This window comes from Rhinolophus hipposideros (assembly GCF_964194185.1).
Source record: "Rhinolophus hipposideros genome assembly, chromosome: 26".
Classification (NCBI taxonomy): Eukaryota; Metazoa; Chordata; class Mammalia; order Chiroptera; family Rhinolophidae; genus Rhinolophus; species Rhinolophus hipposideros.
The window spans coordinates 13,496,229-13,512,661 of record NC_138072.1 but is presented as its reverse complement, the minus strand read 5'-3'; the positions used below and the strand labels follow the sequence as shown (position 1 = coordinate 13,512,661).

General features: G+C 34.2%; 1 protein-coding gene across 1 annotated transcript in view; it reads right to left on the bottom strand.

Annotated features, from left to right (window-relative positions):
* The window catches only part of DNAH14 (dynein axonemal heavy chain 14), a gene marked incomplete at its 3' end in the record, with an annotated part of 220,288 nt that overhangs the window by 127,380 nt on the left and 76,475 nt on the right, over window positions 1-16,433 (bottom strand). Inside the window, exons 22-28 of the mRNA XM_081039181.1 lie at window positions 15,621-15,725; window positions 15,420-15,538; window positions 14,637-14,711; window positions 9,274-9,361; window positions 7,497-7,750; window positions 3,100-3,331; window positions 2,148-2,201 (exon numbers count right to left, since the gene is read on the bottom strand). Of these exons, the coding sequence (XP_080895307.1) occupies window positions 2,148-2,201; window positions 3,100-3,331; window positions 7,497-7,750; window positions 9,274-9,361; window positions 14,637-14,711; window positions 15,420-15,538; window positions 15,621-15,725 (927 nt within the window). The remainder of the gene's footprint in view (window positions 1-2,147; window positions 2,202-3,099; window positions 3,332-7,496; window positions 7,751-9,273; window positions 9,362-14,636; window positions 14,712-15,419; window positions 15,539-15,620; window positions 15,726-16,433) is intronic.

Below are 16,433 nucleotides of genomic sequence, written 5' to 3'. Positions count from 1 at the left end.
CTAGGTGTTGCAGAGAGGGAAGTAATGGAGGTTGAGAGAGCAAAGAGAGACCCTCAGACTGCAGATACAGAAGTTGGTTCCTCCCTCTAGCTGCAGAAAGCAGGATTTGTCTCTAGTTAAAATTTTGTGTTTATCATGGGTTTTTAAGCATTAATTTTGATTCCAAAAAAATATTGCATTAAAAATATTATTTGTCTTGATTACTAGGGTTTTTGGTTCCCCCAGAGCAGCCAAGAGCTTCACTCACTTCACTCTAGTCCTAGTACTGCTGTGCCCCACTGGAAGGTAGTTTCCTTCCAGAAAAGAGACTCTATTTGTAAATGTCTTAAGAATGATATTCAATCAGTTTATTTACATTTATTTGTTTTTTTAATGTTCTAAGTGAGCACATATTGGAAATGCAGGATCTCAAAGGTAATGTATTTTCTTTCTTTGTTTTACTGAGGTAACATTCGTTAAAAACACTGCATTAGATTTTATGTGTACAACATCAGAGTTCGGTATCTATATACACTATTACATGCTCACCACCAAAAGTCTAGTTCCCATCTGTCACCATACATTTGATCCCCTTTACCCATATTGCTCTCCTTCACTCCCTTCCTCTTGGTAACCACCAATCTGTTGTCTCTATCTATAATTTTTTTTTAGTTAGTTGACATTCAATATTATTTTATATTAGTTTCAAATGCATAGCATAGTGGTTAAATTATAATTAAAATATACAATTTATGCAGTGATCCCCTTGATTAGCCTAGTATCCACCAGGCACTATACATACTATGTTTCCCCGAAAATAAGACCTAGCCAGACAATCAGCTCTAATGCGTCTTTTGGAGCAAAAATTAATGTAAGACCCAGTCATCATATCATATCATATATCATATCATATCATATATCATATCTCATCTCATATCATATCATATCATATCATCTATATAAGACCCAGTCTTATATTATAGTAAAATAGGACTTGGTCTTAAATTAATTTTTGCTCCAAAAGACACATTAGAGCTGATTGCCCAGTTGGGTCTTATTTTCGGGGAAACACAGTAGTTGTTGCAACATTACTAACTATATTCTCTATGCTGTCCTTTACATCCCAGTGAGTATTTGTAACTACCAATTTGTATTTTTTAAATTAATTTCGGGTATACAAATCATAGTGATTAGATATTTACACACCTCACAAAGTGATAACCCCAACAGTCTACTACCCATCTGACATTATATATAGCTATTACAATACCACTGACTGTATTCCCAATGTTGCACTCCGTGACTATGTATTTTTTAAATTATAGTTGACATTCAATATTAGTTCATATTAGTTTCAGGTGTATAGCATAGTGGTTTAGACATTTATATAATTTATGAAGTGATCCCTCCAGTAAGTCTAGTACACATTTGGCACTATACATAGTTTTTACATTACTGACTATATTCCCCATACTGTACTTTACATCACTGTGCCTATTTTGTAACTACCAATTTGTACTTTCTAATCCCAGAGGCAATGTGCTTTGAATGCAAGTAAAATACAGCCATAAAATGCAAAAGGTTGGGACTAAACATGCAAAACAAAATAAACTGAAGTGTTTGGAAGCTTCAAGTAAATTTGTGATGGGCACAGAGGTACATGAAATTTTAATAAGTATTTCAAATGTTATGAGATATATTGTAGATAATGAGCAACCATAACAAAATATGGCTGACATAAACGTATAATCATCTATACAAAGTCTGATTCAAATTTTTGTGTTATTCATAATAGCCTTGTTGTTCTTATTTACTTTTTTAGTAAATTAAAGGTTTAGAACTTATAAATAAATTTATATAACTAAAGCAGTACTCTTAATTTTTTTATATTCATGTTTCACATTACATTTTGTATGGAAAGATCCCCCATCAAAAAGTTTGAAAACCACAGTCTTAAGAAGTAGTTCAGTTGAATAAAACTAACTGTAGAATGTTTTAAGTTTATATTAAATTTTGTTTTTCTTCTAATAGTTTAAAATAATTAATAGCATTTATAGTTCTATTATTACTTAATTTGTCTCTAAGATATTTTTCTTATTCTTTCAATCCTCAATGAATTACTTTATATGTACAATATTTTTTCCTGAGTATATATAAATAAGCTTTACCTTATAATCCAAATCCTCAAAACAGCTGAAGACCACACAATGTTTGCCTAAAGCCTGGGAAACAAAAATATTATTTTAATATATTCCTTAAATTATTACACAAAATACTAATGTTAAAACTTACAGAGTAATAAAATATCTTTATTCTTTTGGGAAAACTTTTCCAATTAAAGATGAATTAAGGGGGGAGGGGAGATCGGGCTCTAGAAGAGGGTAAATGGGGTCTAATATAGGGTGATGGAAAGAGAACTGACTCTGGGTGGTGAACACACAATGTGAGATATAGATGATATATTACACAATTGTACACCTGAAATCTATGTAACTTTACTAACAATTGTTGCCCCGATAAACTTTAATTTAAAGGAAAAAAAAGATGAATTATATACTAAGTTTTGAAATTCACAAAACTCAATATAGTAGAAATGCACATATACTGTTATATTTCAGTTGATTAGTACATGGAACATTAAGGTCAGGATTTTAAACATATCAACAAATAAAAAACAAAGAAAAAAGCATTCCAGTGATATCATAAGCTATCTTTTGCTTTCATTAGGTATCTCGCTCTCTCTCTCTCTCTCATACACACACACACACACACACACACACACAGAGCTATTAATCACAAAGACCAGGCAAAAGTCTGTGAATGGGACTCAAAATAAAGGAATCACCTCTACAGGAAGAGGAAGGGGGACACAACTACCATTAACACGTCAGTTGGTCAGTATAGTGAGATTTCAAGTAAATACAAAGCATATGTTGGCTTACTGCGATCACAAGTTCCAGCACATAATAGGCACTCAAAAATTAATTTATGAATTGTATGAGTTAACGAATGTGCTAGTTAAATGTTACAAACATCTTAACAGCAGAATTGGTGCAAACTTCAGTACCGTGAAAGTTTGTGTGACTAAACAAAAGTTATGCTGGATATAAAACCACTTACTTTTGCTAGATCTTTGACACTCTCGGTTTTTCCTGTCCCAGCTGGACCAGAGGGGCAGCCTCCTAGATTCAAGTGTAGTGCTCCAGTGAGCGTTAGCCAGCATCTGTCAGTGAGAGGTGTAATGACCAGTCTTGGGGTACAGCCCAAGTACTCATAGCCATAAGTAAAGCGGGCATCTCCTTGAGATACGTAGCACAACTTTTGTTTTGCATTCCATTTATATTGCAAATGTCTGAAACAATATTTGAAATGCTCATATTATTGGGGCAAAATTATTTTTTTTCAAATGCAGAAACAAAGATTAAAATGGAATATTGATTAGAAACATAGATATCAAAACATTAAAATCAAATGAAAAGAATGATGGATAATTCATCAACGACAGTATTAGACATCAAAAGTAGAACTCAGAAGACTAAATAAAACATGAGCGCTGTCGGTGCTCCTCCCTCTGAGGAAAATGGCCTTGATGAATCGTGTGGCTTTGGTGTGATGCTGTCAGCATAAAATGGAGGATTTATATAAGAATCATCTCTATGAAGTTTATTATGGTTTCCAGTAAGTCAACTGTTTCCTTACTGCTATTCTGTTTGGATGATCTATTCATTATTGAATAGGGGGTACTGAAGTCCCCTATCATTATATTGATGTCTATTTCTCCTTTCAGGTCTGTTAACATTTACTTGATATATTTAGGTGCTCCTATGTTGGGTGCATAAATATCTACAAGTGTTATAGCCTCTTGTTGGATTGATTCCTTTATCATTATACTTCTTTGTCTCTAATTAGAGTCTCTGCCTTAAAGTCTGTTTTGTCTGGTATAAGTATAGCTACCCCAGTTTTTTTGTTTCTGCTTGCATGAAATATCCTTTTTCTATCCTTTTACTTTCAGTCTGTGTCCTTAAACCTGAAGTGAGTCTCTTGTAGGCAGCAGATTGTTGGGTCTCATTTTTTTCATTCACTCAGCTACCCTGTGTCTTTAGGTTGGAGAAGTTAGCCCACTTGCATTTAAAGTAATTAATGATAGGTATGATCTTACTATCACCATTTTGTTAACTGTGTTTTTGCCTGTTTTGTAATTCCTTTGTTCCTTGCTTCTCACTGTCTCTTCCTTTGTGGTTTGATGATATTATAGAGTGGTATGCTTAGATTCTTTTATCTTTATCTTTTGTGTATTATTATAAATTTTTGCTTTGTGGCACACATAAAACGTCTTATATTTACAACAGCCTATTTTTAAGCTGATAACAAGTTAAGCTCGAATGCATACTAAAACTTTATATTTTCATTCTCCCTGTTTTATGTGTTGAAGTTACAATTTACGTCTATTTACATTGTGTATCCATTAAGAAATTGTTGTATTTTTTTTTACTACTTTTGTCTTTTAACCTTCATACTATTCTTACATACTTATTCTTACAATTTACCCACCACCATTACAACAATAGAAGTTTCTGCATTTAATTATGTATTTATTTTACCATTTATACTTTTTATGTTTCCTTGTTACTACTTAGTATCATTTTGTTTCAGCTTGAAGAAAACCCTTTACAATTTCTTGTAAAGCCAGTCTAGTAGTGATGAATTTTTTTCAGTCTTTGCTTGTCTGAAAAACTCTTATTCAATTCTGAGGGACAATTTTGCCAAGTAGAGTCTCTTGGTTCACAGTTTTTTTTTCCTTTCAGCACTTTGTATATATCATGCCACTTCCTTATGGCCTACAAAGTTTCTGCTGAAAAATCTGCTGATAGTCTTATGGAGGTGCCCTTGTATGCAACAAGCTGCTTTTCTCTCTCTGCTTTTAAGATTATCTTTCACTTTTGACAATTTAAATATCATGTGTCTTGGTGCAAATCTCTTTACATTCATCTTATTTGGAACTCTGGGCTTCCTAGATCTAGATGTCTGTTTCCTTCAAGGTAGAGAAGTTTTCAGCCATTATTTCTCCGAATAAACTTTCTGCCCCTGCTCTTTCTCTGTCTTCCTCATTTGGGACCCCTATAATGTGAATATTTGTCACCTTGATGGTGTCCTATAAGTTCCTTATGCTATCTTCACTTTTTGTTTCTTTTTGCAACTCTGATTGAACTCACTGCTTTGTCTTTGAGTTTGCAGATAGTTTCTTCCGTTTAATCCAGTCTGTTGTTGATCCCCAGCAATTACTTTATGATTCAAGTGCTAAATCATTATTTAAACACAGTTGACAATCTCCAGAGCTTTGTTCCTCCTATTATTCTTCCTTTAGAACAGAGGTTCCAAGCTTCCTTGGTTCACGATACCTGCAGTATATCAGTCATTTTTTCATTACCCTCCACTATCTCCTAATTGCTTTCATTAATGTTTAGGTCCAAAGGAGCTTATTAAAAATATTATACAACTATATTGAAAGAAAAATATTTTTATTTCATTCTCAAATAACCACAGTTACTTCTGGGATGTATGTGCCTGTTGTGCACTGCACAACTTCTCAAATCTTGGAATCAGACTGGTTACAGCCCATCTTGTTTCCTGTGCCATGTTAATTTTCATTCAATGCTTCCTTTTTATTGGGCAACTGTCAAAAACCTAGGTTTACAAGGATAAGAAGTCACTGAAAGGTGGAAGTATAATCTGATGTTAAAATTGTGAGGTACTTCAAGCTAATTTGCTTGGTGTCTGACAAATATGTATCCCTGTGAGTCCCTCAAAAGTTTAAAAAAATCTTGCGATGCCCTGTGAGTTTCCTATGGTCAGTCCCCTTGACATATAATTTGGGAACTGTAGCCCTAGAATCATAGACACAATCAAATAGTCTTATTACAATCTTCTTTTTCCTAATTTAATTTTCTCTCTCTATATATATTCTTCCACTTTTTCACTTTTAAAGAGAGTTAATAGAAAGTTATAATGATATATAAACCTTTTGCAGGTAATAGCAATTAAGAATGTATAGAGTTATACTTTATAGTAAAATACACATGTGAACATATGTCAAGTAATGTGAATCAACATGTGAACATATGTTAAGTATAAAATATCCACACAAAATATACTCAAGTGGTTTCAGTCAAACACAGAGCAGCTTTCTGCTCCATTTTCCCTAGAGTTTAAAGGAAACTGTCATACCTAAAATAAAGAAATTTATGCTAATAATTTCTTAAAAGTTAGCTTTTCTTGAGAAGAAAAGACTTTATGCAGGCAAGACAGTTGTTTTTCTACAGAGAAAACTTCAGAAAAAAATTAATTCAAAAGTTTGAAGCTTCACTTATATTTATTATCTATAATAAACTTCATTTATTATAGGAATTGTATGCTTCATCTCCTCTCTCACTAAACATAGTGGCTCAATTTTTATATAGTTTCATATTTGTATATGAAATACAGGTAATCCCAGTAAAACACAGCACTTCAATAACACGGTTTCGCTCTAACATGGTTCGAGAATTGGGGAAAACCATAGTACAACATGGCATCCTAGAACACGGTTTCACTCTAACACAGTTTGAGAATTAGAGAAATCCCTGAATAATAGGGAGCATAACAAGAGCTTTTAAGAGCAAAAAATATCATTTGAAATTTTTCATTCAAGAGTGGATGTCGTATTATTTTGACTGCAAAATTTTAAAATTTATTAGAATTTTAAATCCATTTTGTTCATGGAGTATTAAGTTCAGAGGATGAAGAGATCTTGTCAAAAAGAAAATGCCCTCAGTTAATGGTGCTTAGTAGCGATGATGAAGAAAACATTATGTAATACATATTAATATGCTACACTTTTGGTGAAAATTGCTTTAATAAAGATATTTCTCTTAATTATAAAAATATAATAGCATGTTGTTTTAATTTTTGGAATCTAACCCCCTTTTTTGTACTAGTTCTTTGTTTCGTACAACACGCATTTGCATAACATGGCATTTTTAAGGAACCTAACAACCGTGTTTTACGGGGTTACCTGCACTACATATGTATGAATATAGAGTAATCGACTCTGGGTAGGAGGAAGGAAGTTCTGAGTTAGAGAATTGGCTGGAAATGTTTTCTGATTTGTTTTCCAGCTTAGTCTGTTCCAGAACTGACAGCACACGGTGGAAATAAGAGGATTGAGGTAGAGCTCCTCTCATTACTCACTGCAAACTGCTCTCTGGCTGAATGGCACAAGAGAAAACACAACTATGAGAAGAGTGTAGGCAGTTCAGGAAGGTCAAGCAGAAAAGAAGTTACAGTGAAGGGGAAAGGCAGTGGAAAAAGAAACCAAAGAAAGCTGAGTATCAGAAATATAGTACTCAAGTTGGCACAATTTGCTTAGAATTTCTGCAAAATGAAAACTCAGGTTTGACAAAGTCTGTGGTAGAGAATTAATTTACCTAGAGATGGCTACGTGAGAAATTTACGTAGAATGACAATTTAGATCTGCCTACCTTGTCCACTCAAAATCCTCTGCACTGCAGATATTTTTAAGTAGTAAATCTCTCACTGTGTCTCTGCAGTGAACATAAAGGGTAAGCAACGCCCCCAGCACCGTTTTTATTCGAGGGTTATTAGTATCCAGCATGACCAGCTCTGCAATCTCTTCTAGACCACACAGCATACCAGCACGGACTTTGTCCAACTCTTCTCTTGAATTAGAGCTCACAAAACTTCTGACACAATCATTATAAAACATTATCTGGCTCTAAAAAAGTAAGATATAAATGTGATAAGTGAAGCGTAAGTTTTATAAATTAAAACAGATGTTTTCATGAAGTGTATGTCTGTGTGTGTGTGTGTATGCATTTGTGTGTGTATAAAAGAGAGAGCTTACACGTTTGTACGTATTTGAGAGTTAGAGATTGAATTTTGATTAATGTTTATAGTGGCTTATTCATTAATAAATGTAAATATATTTATCACCAATATTTATACTATGTAAATGCTGTACTCTTAATCCATCATCACTAGGCTAAGTAATAATCTGGGGACAGTAATAATGGTAGAAAACTCCAAGGGGAAATTAGTGCTGTTTCCTCAGTTGAACTCAGAAGTACCGTCCCCAGAATATGTTATGTCTGCAATCATAGTTTTCAGATGATTTCTGTAACTTCTTTTATTTAATCCATCTCTGACAATCACTCTTCCCATCCATACCAGAGCTGTTTTAAGAAGTCTACTTCTTAGTGTCAGATTGACCTGGAAGTTAATGGAAGGGGATATGTCAAGAGGCTTACAGTTTATACGAGTGGGCCCAATCTAATCACATGAATCCTTAAAATTGGAGAACTTTTGCTGCCTGTTAGTAGAGGGAGATATGACTACAGAAGAAGAGTCACAGAAGCAACATAGCTGTCTCTGGAGAGGAAGCAAGGGGCCCCAGGCCAAGAAATGCCAGTGGCCTCTAGAAGATGGAAGAAACAAAGGAAACAGTCTCTCCTAGAGCCTCCAGAAAGGAATACACCCCTGCTGGCATCTTATTTTAGCCCCATGAAACCTGTGTTGGCCTCCTAACCTATAAAACGATAAGATAACAAATTGTGTTGTTTTAAGCAACTAAGCTTGTAGTAACTTTTTAATGACAGCAGTAGAAAACTAATACAGTACAATATACAGATATCCCTAGGAAAATAATTTATGGTCTATTTTTATTCAACTTTTTATTATGATAAATCTTCAACATCAGATGTTGAAGGAATTATAAAACGAATACCTATATGCCACCATCTATATCCTTCAATTAACTTTTTGCTATACTTACTTCATCATGTATTTGTCCATTTATCCATCTATCTGGCCATCTTAGTTCATGATACATTTCAAAATAAGCTACACCTACCATGTTTCCTCGAAATAAGACCTAGCCAAACCATCAGCTCTAATGTGTCTGTTGGAGCAAAAATTAATATAAGACCCAGTCTTATTTTAATATAATGTACAACCGGGTCTTATATAAGACTGGGTATAACATAACATAACATAACATAACATAACATAACATAACATAACATAACATAACATAATACGACTGCATATAATATAATATAATACTGGGTTTTATATTAATTTTTGCTCCAAAAGATGCATTAGAGCTGATGGTCCGGCTAGGTCTTATTTTCAGGGAAACATGGTATCAGTACCCTTCATAATGATTTATTTCTAAGTCTTTGCTTTCTTGGCAATGTAGCTACAATTAAATACTTATATATCAAAGCAGCATTAACTTACCACAGTGAGTACCACTTGTCCTGGATGAGATACAGCCCAACGAGAAAAAGGTTGGCAGTTCCAGTCTTCAACCCCTTGACTTACAAATCTATAAACAAACAACTTACTTATATTATTTATATTTAATCACTGATTATGGCCATTTAATGATCAAGCATGACAAGATCACAGGGGAACTTTCCATTAGGACCTCTGATTTTTTTTGGTTCTAATTTAGGTATATGTTTGGGACCAAATAGCGTTAATGGTCTTAATTCATGCATAATGCATATCCCTTAAATTCCTCTTTAACATCATCTGCACTTTTCTAATGAGGCCGTTAAGTTTTTGGGGTGGAAAAACTGTATTAAACTAGGAAATGATACCTATTAGCTTTGAATTTCTAAATCTATCAATGACAAAATCAGCATTTAAAATAATTTCTACAAGACTGAGTACTGAGCTGAAAGCAGCAGATGGTAAATTCCTGCATTTAGCTTTAAAAATTAATTATAATGGAGAAAATAGGATTTATGAGAAGTATCTACAGACATTTTATTTAAGACCAAAGTTAATATGTATCAACAGTATATGTTTTGATATTGTTATGGTGGTTTTTTTTCCATACAGAAGTTTTAAGTTTCTCTACAGTCAAATCACTTTACATTTTACCACTAGTATGTTTTACAAATTCTCAACACTAAATTTTATTTATTTTCCTCTAATACTTAAATGGCTTTTCTTAAATTATCTTAAATTTATTTAAAATTTATCTGAATATTTAAAGTATCGATTCTTTTAATTTTTGCCTCAATTGCAAATGGTATCTATTTTTATTATTTTTTATCATTGCCAATGAGAATAAATATGTTTACAAAAATATTTTATATATTTCAAAGCAGTATCAGTGGGAAATGCACTTTTCATCAATTAAAATGACTTTTTATTTTATTTAATGCCTTTTTTTGTTGCTGTTCCATGCTTTTATTTGTAACTTTTTTGTTGCATTGCTTCATCTCTCAAAGAGCATTTAGTTACATTTCTTTTGACAAAAATCTTTAGGTTGGTTAATTAAGATCTGATTCCACACTTACATTACTATTTATGATCTTTATTCGGGGTTTTATTATTTAGCTCTTTGCTTTCTATTTTGATCTTATTTTTTTCCGTGTTTATATTCATACAAATGCATACACACACGCGGCCATTGTATTTTCTTTATTTCCTCTAGGGTTTCTTTATTTATGCTGATTTTTTAAGTCTATCAGGAGAGTGTGGATCAAGATTTATGATTTAACAATCCTATCTTCATCATGAACCATATTCCTTCAAATGACTAAAAATACATGAAAAAAAGTATGTTTCGAAAACAAGAAAGTGTGTTCCAAGGCATCAAAAACTTGAACAATTTCTATCAGATGGAAAGCAAACTGGGATTGTATTTTAGAAAGCAGAGGGGAGAAACCAAACAACACTACTGTCAACTTGAACAAAGGCAGGAGGGAGCCCCGGGAAGATCTGTGTGAAGATCAATTAGGAGGGGGTTTTCTAAGAGGGAGACCAGTGCACCTCCACCTCTCCCAACATCTCTGCCTGCACTGAGCTGCTGGTAGCCGTTCAGAATGAAAATTCAGAGTCCTGCTTGGTGGAGGTCTCCTAGGGTGAATGTTTGGGGCTGGAGAAAGAAGCAGAGTAGAGTCTGAAATAACTCCACGTATCCTAAAACATTACAGAAAATAAAGGAAGGGAGGGAAGTAGAGAGAGGAGAAGAAAGGAGAGAAAGGAAGCTGACCCTGGCATTTGTTCCATAGAAATGGAATATTGGAAATTGCTGGTAATTAGAGTAGCAGTGACAGTAGTATGTAACCTCCAGGAGAAATGGAAAGGGACCTCCAGGCACTAAAAGAAAAGCTCCTCACAGACTTGGTACCACACGGCCTGCTTGTCAAAGATAATATTAGGCAGGCTGTCGTAATTAGAAGCTAATATTTACTTATAGAAGAGGGACACGCCGGTACATATCTGAACAGACGACCCAGAATGACCCAACATTTTATGAAAACTAATACTGTGAAAAAGAGCACCAATCCCTGCCAGTAGAAAAACTAAAAGGAGGAAGCAGGGTTAACAAAGGAGAGTGAAGAAAACTTACAAATAGTTACTTTGCTTCCCCAATTCTATTAACTTCTCTGAAATCAGGATGCATCTTATAATTGATGGTGCCTGACAATTACTCAGCCAGAGGCGGGACTTAGGAATATGAAAATCTTCAGTTGGCATTTTCTCGGAAGATAAAATACTGCCAAAGTTCTGTTACAATTGATGAAGTAAAGATAATATCTCCAAACAGAAGAATGCAAGTATGTACCCAAAAGTCAGGAAAAGGCTTCTAAGTAAAAGAAACTATTTTTGAAAATTGAATAATGTGTTGTTAAGATAATAATCTTACCATTTTGGCTGAACTGCAGAACAGTCATTTGTGAAAATAAAAATGACGTTTCCCAAAACCCAGCATAAAGGGGCAAATCCTGCTTTGCTATGTCCACCAATCTTAAACTATTACATCCTGATCTTTCCCCAATCCTAATGAAACACCCATTCTGAAAGACCTGCTTTAAAACCTGACTTCAGAATCTCAATACATATTTCCATTTTCTCCTTCCTCCTCTAAGGCACATTCTTAAGGGTAAGCAGTGTTCTTTTTTACTCAATCAACTCAGCTTTGTCTTATGAACAGATTTTGTGGTGATATTTTGGGGAACTAGCATTCAACAAGTTGAATTTGAACTTAGAATAACATGCTAGTATGAAGGCAAAATAAAAATATTTGTTACCTACAAATGCTTTCTAGAAAAATTACTTGGAGATACATATAGCAAAATGAAAAATTAATTTTAAAATGTCAGACCTACAAAATAGTAATGAACAAAACCAAAATAAACCAAAAAAACTTACTAAGCCTAGATAATTGTTGATCCATAAATAAAGAACTTTAAGCAATTTGGGATAAAATCCTAAATGATTAAATATGGAGTAGGAGATGGGAGGGAATTAGGATGTGACACATGCTTTTTGGGGAGAAATTGGAGATATTTATTATAGGCTTTGATAAAAATATGTTTCATTAAGTGTATTAAAATTTTAAGAGTATTCACTAGAAAAAAATGTTTATAATTTTGGCATGGGTACACTGAAAGAGACAATAAAACTCAATCTAACAACAGTAAATGAACAACAACAACAACAACAAACCCCCAAACCCAAAGCCCAGTTGTCAGAAAACATACAATAGGATGGCAGGCATGAGTCCTAGAACGAGGGTAATCAAAACAAACGCTGAAAGTCAGCATGCCAGTCAGCAAAACATAGCACATTCAAGGGTTTGCTTGCAGAGAGATTACTGAAGGGACTCTGCAGAGACAAGGGCAGGGTTAGGGAACCCCCAGGGATGGTGAACACCAGGCTCTAGCAACAGGGGGCAGTGTAACCACCCCGGGTTCAAAGGGGCGAGGGGAGCAATGTCACTGGGACCTGCTCAGGGCTGGAGATGTTGGAGAGGGGCCACCTGTCAAAAGCTGTATCTTCAGGTAAAGGAACATAGATTCTGCCCAAACTAGTGAGGCAGAAAGACAGGCTCACATTGGCCCCACCTGCCTGGAAGCTGGAGGGCACAGGAATGCAGGTTCTACCCCCCACAGACATGAGCATCCCACATTCACATAAGACACAAACGGGCACAGAATGATCTTTGGGGCATACAGACTAACCGGCACTGGTAACAAACACTTCGACATTGGTAAAAGTACAACAAAACAAAAGCAAAAATTAAAATCCATTTTTACACTTGATGCAAGAAATATTAACATGACACAGAAATGTTGTGGTAAAAATGTTTGTGATCATGGAAACAGGTACGATGAGTTATTTATATTAAACAAATAGCATTTAATAATATTAACTGGTATAAAAGTACTGATGTACTGACTAATGGTACACTCTACTAAGGTTTATGTATAACAGTATAGCATCAAAATATATAATAGATATTAGCAATAAGTGAGATAAATAAAAAGAAAAGAAATTCACAAATTCACAAAAAAGTAGGAAATGTTCATGTAGTTTTCTAGGAAATAAAGAAGGTAGACCAAAAAGTAAATAAGAAAATCAAGGAAAGTTCAATGAAAAAGAAAGTTATTTACCTGAAATCTATGTAACTTTGCTAACAATTGTCACCCTAATAAACTTTAAAAAAAAACAAAAAAAAGAAATTTACTAATGTAATTCATGATAGCCACACATTAAAGGTCAAACTGTATTTGAATTTCTCAGTAGATTCATAAAAATCATTTGATGTAATTAAACATCCTTTAATTATTAAAAACTTTGCAAACTAGGAATAGAATAAAACTCTTTACTTTGATAAGGGGTGTATTCCAGAAACCTAAGCATCGTAACAAATGGTGAAGCATTAGAAGCTTTCCCACTAAAATTAGGAAAAAAAGGACACTCACTGCAGTTTTCACCATTGTACAAAATTTGTCACCCTAAACAACACGAAAAGAAAATGACATTTTAAAAAGAATTGTAAAGACACAGACAGGATTATCATGAGCAAATGCTAAAATTGTCTAACCAGAAAAATCCCAGAGCAACTCCTGAAAATCTACTTGTCTCTTGAATGCTCAGATGCATTTTTCAGGGTTCCTTGCCCACATAGGTAACCCCATCATGTATAAGATGACATCTTGTACTTATCACATCAAGGGTAAGAACTGGAGCAAAGGGAATTTGGTGATTTATGTAAGTAAATAATAATCTGCTCTAGAAACCTTGGGTTGGCATTCAGGATAATATTAATAAATACAGATTTTAAAACTTCAAGACCAATAGCCTTTCTATACCCACTTAGAAAGGGTTAGAAATGTAAACACTTAGAAATGCAGCAGACCATGCTAGTCATATTAGTTTTCAAAGGTCCCACTCTCAGGCTGTTTCTTCACTCTAGTCTAAACAGACAGCAATAATAGATGAAAACACGGAAAGGACTAAAACATTGTAAACAATTCCAGGAAGCCAAAGTGGGACCGAAATGCAAAGTAGTGAAGTGGGCAGCCATGGAGGCCTAGTGGGTCTCGTCCAAAAGCTGGCAGATTCAGTCCGTTTTCAGATACTTAGGAATCTCAAGGTGCACAGAACTGAATGTTGTCATGATTACACATACAAACTGACATTTACACTGTAAAAATGATTATTTCACCATTCTGTTTTATCAAAACAGGATTTTCATTCCATTTATTTCTCTGGATATCTAGATTAGTAGATAACCAAATTTAAAAAATACATATATATATACAATAATTTTAGGATTTGCACATTGTACTTACTTTTTTAGTACATCAAACATGCTTTTCTCTACATTTTCCAGCCATTGTTCTACAGCACTTCTTACACGAATTTTCCTATATTTTTAAAAATAATATATGAAGAATTATTTTTGTTAATGTTTCCTTCCTTTGATAAGCTTGTACACTAAGGTTTCTACACTTATAATATTCATGGGCCAAAGGACTATCATTCTATAATATCTTTTGGTTTTTCTAGATCTTAATTTTGAAAAACTATGTAGAAAACATATCACCTATCTTTAGGGAATTCTGGCATTAAAACCACAAATTTACAAAATAGATAAATTATATTACGAAGCACTGTTTGATTCTTCATTGGACCTTTTAAATAGTCAGCCTCGGTCAGAGTCAAGTTAGGGGTTTTGGTGGATGGGAAGACTTGGGCACAGCATTTTTTAAATCAACTCATATCAGGAGCTGCATGCCAAAGGAGAGCAAGTGCTCGCCCAGGCTGGGATGGAAGGACCTGGCTTATTAAAATTGCCTGGGGGTCATTCATGACAAAACCAAGGTCAGTGGAAGAAGCTGTAGCACCAACAACCTTAAGCAAATAGCAAATTGCCTTCCTATCTATGTTCAAAAGATAAAACCTTGGGTTGGCTTTCAGGATAACATTCATATAGATATGGAAAGGTAAAATTCTGCATAAGAACATTGTCTTTGAAGATATAGTTTGCTTAGAAAACTTCTATGAAATATCAGAAATTTCCAAGCAGAGCTTTTACCTAAAATTTTAGTCTAAATGCTTAGTGTGTAACATACTTTGGCAGCACAAGAGTTTCTCCTTCAGCAGATATGAACATCATCACACATGCAGGGCCAATTTCTTGTTTCCATATTACTAATTGTTTTATATTTTCAAAACATTTCACAAGATGAGGCTGTGGACCAGAAATAAATGTCAGGAACATTATAAAATTCTGACTTGGATGGGAAATAATATTGCTGAGCAAAGAATATTACCTGTACAGACTCAGGATTTCTGCTCTTAGCTAGAATATCAAGAAGCTCAGCATTGCTAAGAAAGTAAAATCGTGGGAAAACCATTCTTTTAATTTCAAGGTAGTCCTGTCCAGAACCAAAAGAAGGGCAATTCAAAATATGTTTAATCATGATATGAATCACATCGTCATTTGGGCCTCCATTTACACAATATTACAAAAGTCACAATATTAAAGTTGCAATATACGTAGTAGCACCAGTCAAAATAACAGCCCATGCTCAATGAAAGCTATACTTAAATTGTTAATTTTTAAATAAATCACACCTAAAATAAATGAAAACAAAAATTATTTTTTAAAAATCCCACCCTTGTACATACGTGGGCACACACACACACCATTGTACGAGTATTACTGATCGTTAATAAAGCACTGCATTTTGGTATGATCACCATCACTTTCCATGCTCCCAACTTTCTGTTCTTATTTCCCTATCCTCTGAGAGAATAAGTTGTCATTTCAGCACGTCACCTCACGTTCTACAGTACAGAGAATTCCTGTATTTCCACCCCTCCCCACAATTTAGCTATATTCACACCAGTTTTAACTCTTTTCCTTCCTTTCAGAGGAAGAGAGAGCCATTCACTTATGCCAGGCTAAGCTGTTCCTGTTTTATTACTTTCCTATATCTTCAATCTCTCCTTTGCAACAGGCTCCTTCTCTTAAATTTCTCTCATTAAAAATATAAGAAACACTCTCTTTCTTTGTTCTCCTCTAGCTACTGTCTACTTGCCCACCTTCTCTCCACAAAGTTCTTGAAAAGAGTCTGTAAGCT